The sequence below is a fragment of the Sapajus apella genome, unplaced genomic scaffold (genome assembly GCF_009761245.1).
Source record: "Sapajus apella isolate SASKATOON/1434 unplaced genomic scaffold, GSC_monkey_1.0 scaffold56, whole genome shotgun sequence".
Lineage (NCBI taxonomy): Eukaryota > Metazoa > Chordata > Mammalia > Primates > Cebidae > Sapajus > Sapajus apella.
Window position 1 is genome coordinate 3,396,503 of NW_022436996.1, and position 9,133 is coordinate 3,405,635.

Consider the following 9,133-nt stretch of genomic DNA (forward strand, 5'->3'; position numbering starts at 1 on the left):
ATTAAGAGAAGAAATGTCAAAGAAAAGGAAGAAAATGTTGTTAAAAACTTCCAGAAAGAAAGGTCACATAAAAAAATAATTAGGAATCACAATGTTCTCAGACTTCTCAAGAGCAGATCTAGATGCCAGAAAACATAGCAATACCGCCAAAAATCTTACAAAAAGGAATTCAAATCTAAAATTCTGGACCCAACCAAACCACCAATCAAGTTGTGAAAATTAAAAATTCCTTGAGACACACGAGTCTCAAAAAATTTACTTCCAACACACACACTCCTAAGAAGCTGTGGGCCAGGCACAGTGGCTAACACTTGTAATTACAGCACTTTGGGAGGCCAAGGCAGGCATCACCTGAGGTCAGGAGTTCGAGACCAACCTGGCCAACATGGCAAAACCTGTCTCTACTAAAAATACAAAAATTAGCCAGGTGTGGTGGCACGTGCTGTAATCCCAGCTACTCAGGGGGCTATGACAGGAGAATCACTTGAACCTGAGAGGCAGAAGCTGCAGTGAGCCAAGATCACAGCACTGCACTCCAACCTGGGCAACAGAGCAAGACTCCGTCTCAAAACAAAACAAACAAAAAAAGAAGTTGTGGCACTGCCTAACTATGTCAATTTGGAAATAGCATAAAGAATAATTTTTCTAAAAAACTTAAATGATTATAATTGACTTTCCATCTTACAAAACTAAATAAACCAATAATAATACAGGAAATTGAAAAGATAACTTTTTTAAAAGGAACCAGACCCAAAATGGCTCTGAAGTAAAGAGTTCTTCCAACAGTCAATAAGAGATTTTAACACTGTCCCAGGAAATTTCACAACTGATTCTGCAAAACATATCATAAATAATAGGATAGCACAAATGTACACACAGATACCAAGGAAGAAACTATAAGCCAGTCTTCTTTATGATCAAAGATAAATCCTAAAATGAAATCCAACAGTATATTAAAAAGAACAAAATGTGCAGATCAAGAAAATTTTGTTTTTATTTTTTGAGGCGGGGCCTTGCTCTGTCGCCCAGGCTGGAGTTGCAGTGGCACGACCTCGGCTAGCTCTAACCTCCGCCTCCCAAGTTCAAGAGATTCTTCTGCCTCAGCCTCCTGAATAGCTGGGACTACAGATGAACGCCACCATGCCCGGCTAATTTTTTGTATGTTTTTAGTAGAGACGGGGTTTTACCATATTGGCCAGGCTGGTCTCGAACTCCTGATCTCATGATTCGCCCGCCTCGGCCTCCCAAAGTGCTGGGATTGGCAGGTGTGAGCCAGTGTGCCCGGCCGATCAAGACTTTGAACCCAAAAATGTATGCTTAGTTCAGCACTGGAAATCTATCAATACATTAAGAGACTAAAGAACAGAGGAAGAACACATAAGCACCTCAACAGATGTAAAGAAAGCCTTTCGCAACTCAGAAGCAGCAGTGGGGATGGCGGTCAGAGTTCCTGGTGCAGGCATGCTAAAGGGCTCAATAAGAACCTGTCCTCAAAAAACTGTGATTGTGAATTGTGACCTGCCTGGTGGTTCTCTGAGGAATCAGCTCAGAGATCACCCCCTCAGAACTCTCTCAGGGCTAGAGCAGCATCCCAGGCAATGCTTGTCAAAAGTATTTAAAGACATCCACTAACCAGAGTCACCTGGCAAGGGATGATGGGCAGGATAAGCAACATACAAACTGAAAAGCCTGGGAAAGAAGAGGCTAGGGAGGAAATACAAAAATATATGAAGGAATGAGAGCACTGAGGGGTCCCAGGTATACTAGGAAATCTGGAGGACCATGCACATGCTGAAGGCTGCTCACATGCTCAGAAGCAACCTGAAGGAACCCTAGATTTATACCTCTGGCTGATCTTTGAGCTCTGCATACGCAGAACGTGAAGATATACCTATAAGGCTAAAGTGGGGTTACAGGTGGCCAGGATGAGCAATGAAGTAACCTCAGCTAGAAGCAATCTGTAAAAACAGGAGGTTTTTGTTTTTGGTTTTGTTTTCTTTGCAGCTCCAGCCATTGAAGGAAATCTCCATCAGATCACTAGCTGGGCAATGAAATAACACAACTGAGATATCAGTGACCACAAGAGACAAGGAATAGAGAGTCTCTTCATTTGGCAAGTCATTAAAAAAACAGACAACTGAAGCCCATAACAAGAAACAGCAAACCCAGAAAAGAGGGAAAGTTCTGACTTCCAAAATTTCCACGTCACAGTATTTAAAATGTCCAATTTTCAGTCCCAAAACTGAGGGACTCATAAAAATCAAGTTAACACGATTTAATAAGTTACACAGGTAAATCATGTGGAATTGACTATCATAAAATTAGGATACAATTACAGATATTTTTTCAGATTCATTAAATAAAACATTTAATTCTCTAATTTATTCACCAAACATTTGTTGAACACATTCTATGTGCCAAGAACACGTGGAATGCATGGTAAAACAGGCAGCATTTTTTGTCCTCATGAGGCTTACAGGCTAGGGAGGCAGATTTTAAAAACAAGTAAATAACTAAAGAATATTACAAATTGAGATAAACGTCCTGAAGAAAACAAATGGGTGCTACAGCTGAAGAAACAGGAAAATACTGAAATTATCTAGTCTAAGGAGCAGGGAAAAAAATGAACAGAACCTTAAAAAACAGGGGACATCACTAGAGTACTAATGTATGCATTATGGGAGAAAGGAGAAAACAAAGTAACAGGAAAAAGAAGTGGAGAAGAAAATTTTAAACTTCCAAATTTGGTGAAAGACACAAACCTACACGTTCAACACTCCAAGCAGGATAAACTCAGAGACCCACACCAAGACACATTATGATCACACCATGAAAAACCAAAGACAAAGAGAATCTTGAACACACCAAGAAAGAATTGACATGTCATGTACAAGGGATCCTCCATAAGATTAACAGTCAATTTCTCATCAGAAACTACGGAAGCCAGAAGGTGCCAGGATGAAATATTTAAAATGCTGAAAGATAACAACTGTCAACCAAGAATTCTTTACCTGACAACTGACGTTCAAAAATTATATCCCCAGATATGACCTAAGGGACTTTGTCATTAGTACACCTGCCCTACAAGAAATGCTAAAAGTACTCATGGCTGAAATGAGAGAGGCCATTCTTTCACCATTCCTCAACCTCTCTGTTGAAGCTAAGAAATTAAGTGTGAAAATTTTTCTTGAAGGAAAAGAATCAAATTGCGATACACGATTATCAGTAAAAAAAAAAAATCTCATTTATCAGCACTATCAGTGATTAAAATGCTTCTCAAATTTCCTACCAGGTAAATTTTACCATTGAAGTACTAAAACTTGTTTCACTTTCACAATTTCATATGAAAACCTTTTGCACCATGCTTCATACTTTCCTGCCTTACTACATACTGGCACAGCAGAAGGAACACTGAACTAAAAGACCTAAATTCTAGTCTACTTCCCTGTCTTAAAGTTAGGTGGCTGAACTTTTCTGGGCTAGTTTACTCTCAATTGTAAATTCAGAGAACGGGTTTACTATGTAGTCTTAACCCAGCAGTGCATCTTGCTCTAAAATTTTAGAATTTGTTCAAAATATACAAAAGTGGAGGTGGGGGATGAAGACAGATTGCTAAAATGTTGATGCTAGGTGATGGGTATGTGGTTTCATTATTTTACTATTGGGTGTGTTTGAAATTTTCCACTAAAACTTTTTATTTCTAAGAATCCACTAGAAAACAAAAAAAAATTTACAAGCACCCGTTTCTGTTTTTACCTCACCTATAAAATCAGAATAGCTAAGGCCCAAGAAAGTGAGATAATGCACTCACTAGGTTGGAGGGTTTTTATGATTTCTGTAACTGATTTTTTGTTTTTATATTTTACATGGAAGCACTGGCACTGTAAGATCTTGAAACTTATTAAATTATTGTTCCGTCCACAAAATGCCATGCTTTTGCCTTTATGTTTTGTTTTCAGTCTCCAATTTATAACAGTTGCTATTCTCTCTGCTATTAGTAAGGTTAGCAATTCCATTTCTCTATCCTTACTGCTTAGCTGCAGTATCAAATGACTTCTTCAATATTTACCATGGCAGGGCATGGTGGCTCATGGAATCCCCGCACTTTGGGAGGCTGAGGGGGGCAGTTCACTTGAGCCCAAGTTTGAGACCAGCCTGCTACAAAAAATACAAAAATTAGCTAGGCGTGGTGGTGCGCACCTGCAGTCCCAGCTACTCAGGAGGCTGAAGTGGGAGAATCAACTGAGCCCAGGAGGCTAAGGCTGCAAGTGGCCATGACCATACCACTGCACTCCAGTCTGGGCAACAGAGCAAGACCTTGTCTCAAAAAAAATAAAAATAAAAAATAAGCAGACACTCCTATAAACACTTCACGGTACCTATTTTGGCTACCCAGATTATGGATAGCCAAGATTCATTTTTATTCAATAAATATTAACCATTTACTATACAGGAGACCATTGATTCTCAAACTGACAATCTTGAACATTTCATGGGTTGTGAAATTAATTTAGGTCACAACCAGCATTTTACTATAATGAAATAGAAAACATTAGAGTGCATGACATAATATGGACCAGTATTGCTCATGAATTTTTTTCACTTTTATGTATGTACTAAATCACAATGTCAATCACACTTCTGTAGTCGCCATTTTAAAAAGTTTGAAAGCCACTGTGCTAGACAATATGCTAAACTGAGCTGCAAACAAGCAATCTGTAGCTATCAATGAGGCATTACCAATGCAAATATTTCTGCAAGGTAACATGATTTAATCAGTTACACAGGTAAATCACATGGAAATGACTAACTTAGGATACAATTATATTTTTCATATTCATAAAGAAAACATTTCATTCTTTAATTCATTCACCAAATGTTTGTTGAACACATGCTCTGTGCCAGGAACATGTGGAATGCATGGTAAAACAGGCAGCATCTTTGTCTTCATGATGCTTACAGGCTACTGTGGGAGGCAGATTTAAAAAACAAGTAAATAACTAAAGAAAATTGCAAATTAAGATAAACGTTCTGAAGAAAACAAACAAGGGTGCTACAGAATGAAAAGAAGGGAGGCACATGAGCAAGGGACAGACATTCCTCAAACGATAAATTCTCAAGGAAAGCCTCCCTTAAGAGTGTGAGACCCACTGGATCAGGAGTCAGCTCTGGCAAGAGCCAGGGCAGGAGCAGTCCAGGCAGAAGGTACAGCTCATGCAATGAACTTCCAGGATAAGGGAAACAATCACACAACACCTTGGTGTGGTAGGCAGGGACCAAGTCACACAGAACTCACAAACCTCGGCAAGGAGTTTGGTTTTAGTCGAAGAGCAAAGGAAACTCTGGCATTTGTGACAAAATGGAAGGAAAAACTCCAAGAGCATCATGAATAAAGCCTACCTATTCTTCTGAAATAGCAATTCTCCAAACTTCTAACGTCACAATTACTGAAGACCCAAAAAGCCTGTTTATGTGGATTACATTCAGTGACATTTACTATATTAGAACTTAAAATGAGAAACGCAAAAGAAAACACAAGTATATATTCCATTAGCCATCGGTGTAATGTCTTCACATGTTATTCAGTCTCTAGAAAACTCCACTGTACATTACTGAAAGAAAAGGGAAAAAATACAAGTAACACCTTAGTCTTTCCAATTAAAAGAGTGTGGACCCAAGAGTTCCCAGATTACTCTGGGAATGCTATAAAACACATAATTTTGATCCCCAAAAAGATAGGTAAACTATATATTTTAAAATTTTGATTACAAAGTCTCAGATGTAACACCCAAAACATCATGTATTTACACTAAAAGTGGCATATAACAAATCAAATTGTAAGAAGCGACATTCCTACATTTAGTATCTGTAGTTTCGTTTTTCCATTTTGTCAGGCAAACGTTTTGACATTTAGGTCAAAATTCCTAAACAGCATGATTATAATGCAACCATCTGCTAGCATTTACTAAAAAATACTTCTCGAGTATACACTAGACTGTTTTTTTTTTTAACGTTTCAATAACTACTCCAAAATGCTTTCGCTATCCATATTTTACCATCTTTTCAAAGTTTTCAAAATTATCATTCAGAAAGTCACTTTCAAATATCTGACGTTTTTAAAAACCCCAGTGATTTGTAATTTTACCTGAAAGTGGTTTTGCCTACAATTGTTCTTTTATTTTTCTTTTTTTTTTTTTTTTTTTTTTTTTGTAGCCCAGGCTGGAGTGCAATGGCGCGATCTCGGCTCACCGCAACCTCCGCCTCCCGGGTTCAAGAGATTCTCCTGCCTCAGCCTCCTGAGCAGCTGGGTCTACAGGGGCGCACACCACCATGCCCGGCTTTTTGTTGTTGTTGTTGTTGTTATATTTTTTAGTAGACATGGGGTTTCGCCATGTTGGCCAGGCTGGTCTCGAACTCCTGACCTCAGGTAATCCGCCCACCTCGGCCACCCAAAGTGCTGGGATTACAGGCGTGAGCCACCGCGCCCGGCCAGTTACCTACAATTTTTTTAGAGACAGATGTTTCATCAATAGTGTTTATGCTTGCAAACAAGAGAAACTATCCAAAGGAACTGACTCAGTATCTAAACCCTTTATGTCACGTTTTCAGTTTTGCAAGATGCTAGTAATAAAACGCTAACAGGTTTTTATTAGGCAACAAACAAGTTAATTTAAAAAAAGGAATTTATTGAGACTATTTCTCAAGAATTCTCAGTTTCCAAAATGGCCTACTGCCACACATTCCTTCACACAGGTGAATCTTTTCGTTACGTTCTGGTAATGGGCTTGAAATCAATCCAAAGCTGTCAGGATGGCCCCACAATGTTAACCACCCACCCTACAGCGACCCGCCCCGCTCCCCCCAAGTGACACTGTCGCGCGGGGGAGCGCTCTCCTCGCCCTGAGGACACAAGGCCGGCTCGGCACTCAATGCCCGCCAACGCCAGAGACGGGCCTGACACTTCAGGCGGCCTTGGAAAGCAGAGGACACACAGAAGTTCACCGGGAAGTACGATCGGCACAGCGGAGAGGAGGGGCGAGACACGGAGAATGACAATGGGGAGGGAAGGCGGGGGAGAAAACTGCACAGGCCGCACACAAAGAGAGTCGGAGCCGGGAGAGCCTCGTCCTCCCCTAAGTCGCAGGCTCCCCGGCCGGCACCCCCGCCCGCCGCGGCGCGGCCCCGGCCCCCCGAGCCGGGCAGCCCCACGTACCTCCGGCGCCTGCTCCTCCGCCCGCTCCCAGGGCGGCCGCCATGGCACTCGCGGGGCCCGGCCTTCAGCCTCGCCCACCAAGCCAGCTGGTGGGCCGACGTGCCTGGTCCGGACCCGGGCACGGGTGGCGGAGGACAGGGAAGGGAGGCGGCTGCAGGAGGCACAGGCAAGACCCGGCGCTTTGCGGTCCGCAGTTGCCCCTTCGCCTCCGCAGGAAGAAAACAACAAACTACCGCAACATGGCCGCGGGCCCGCGCCCGCCGCGGTGCACCCTGGGATGATGGAGGCCGGGAGGCGGGCGGGCGCCGGGGACTGCACCCGCCCAGGCCGCAGCAGCCCCGAGGCCGCCGCCGAGTTTTGGACAGCGCGCGTGCAAGGCAAACACACGGCGGCCACCTCCGCCCGGCTCCTGAAACCCAAATGTTTGAAGCAGGGCGGGGACGACTGCTGGCCGTAGGTTGATTCCGCGTTCAGTCGTAAGGCGCTTTGCAGCAGTCGGCAAAGCGAAGCTTTACGGCAGCCGGTCTCCGTTAGGAGTCGGGGACGGAAGGCCCCGCGTACGGTCCGGGGGCTTAACGCGGGTTTCTGTGTCGGGACAATAGGCTGGAGAGTGGGGTCTGGATGAGCTGCAGTCGTGGACGCCGACGGCTTGGGTGTAGGGCTGGGTGGGGTGTGCACAACTCAGGCGGGTGCTTCCGCGAGCTGGGGTGCGCGCGCAGCCGTGCGGCGCCTTCGAGCCCCAGCCCCTGCGCCCCAAGACCCCCCGGGCCCGCGCCCCCGGACCCCATCCCCTTCTCCGGCCCGCCCTGCCCCGGGTCTCGGCCCGCCCTGCCCCGGGTCTCGGCCGGCACTGACCCTGCGCCTTGCAGCCCTGAGACCGAGACGTGAGTAGGACGGACAGCGCCCGGCACTCCTCTCTGAGCTTGCACTTTGAGCGGTGAGAAAGGTTAAGGAACGAAGTCCTCGTACGTGTCATGAAGGAAAGGGTGCTGGGCGGTCAGATGGCCGTGGACGAAAGGGCTCAGGGGTTTTGGGGTGTGGGGCCCGGGAAGGCGGGCTGAGTGGTCGCAGTCGGGGAAGGGGCTAAGTGCACACCCCTGCAAACATTGATCCATGTCGTTGAATGAGGGGTGCCGACCCAGCAGTGAGACTGGAAAGGTAGGCAGGGGCCACGATGCCGGACTTCGGGACGCTTTCTGACTCTGGGGAGCCTATTGAAAGATTTTAAAAACAAAATTTACATGATAAGGTTTGTATGTTAGAAAGGTGACTTACACAACAATGTAGAGGACCCCGCAGTGTGGAGAGGCATGAAACTGGAGGTCCAGGGCCGTGAGTTCACAACCGAGACGTCCATACAGGACATGCATTGGTGGATGGACCCAGGGATGATAAAACGGTATGTGTAATAAAATGCTAATGGTAGAATCCTCTTAGCTAAAAGAATATTTACTGTAAAATTCAATGTTTATGTTCGAAATTGTCACACTTTATTAAAAAATAAATATTCCTGGATTAACAGCTAACGGAAATATACCTAAAATAAAAATCAGAAAACAGTTTTTAAAAATAATTATTCAACCGTGAGAAATCATTCCCCCCAAAAAAGCTTTGCAAGCAACCCATTAAAAAATAATCTCCATCAGAAAGCTCGTTAATACATCCATACTTAAATGGCTTGAACTTTTCATCACCTTTCATTACTGTATTTTTTGAACTGTAGAGGATGGCATGCCTAACTCAGAATATATTTTTCAGGATAATTCAATGGTGATCTTGAGAAGAATGCCACAAAAAAAAAAAAATTAACACATGAAACAATCTCATAAGCCACTTGAAACTCAATTTCTCTAGAACGAGAGTCTCTAAACTTTTTTGATCAAACACCCTCTGGAAAAATTTTGAGCATGGACACTCAGT

At 43.7% G+C, this 9,133-nt stretch overlaps 1 protein-coding gene across 9 annotated transcripts in view; it reads right to left on the reverse strand.

The window, feature by feature from the left end:
• RBM33 (RNA binding motif protein 33) overlaps positions 1-7,680 on the reverse strand; it is a 132,001-nt gene extending 124,321 nt beyond the window's left edge. For all 9 annotated transcript variants that reach the window (XM_032244908.1, XM_032244910.1, XM_032244906.1 and 6 more), the window contains exon 1: positions 7,214-7,680. In XM_032244908.1, the coding sequence (XP_032100799.1) occupies positions 7,214-7,256 (43 nt within the window). In that variant the 5' untranslated portion in view covers positions 7,257-7,680. The remainder of the gene's footprint in view (positions 1-7,213) is intronic.
• Between the last annotated feature and the right edge of the window lie 1,453 nt (positions 7,681-9,133).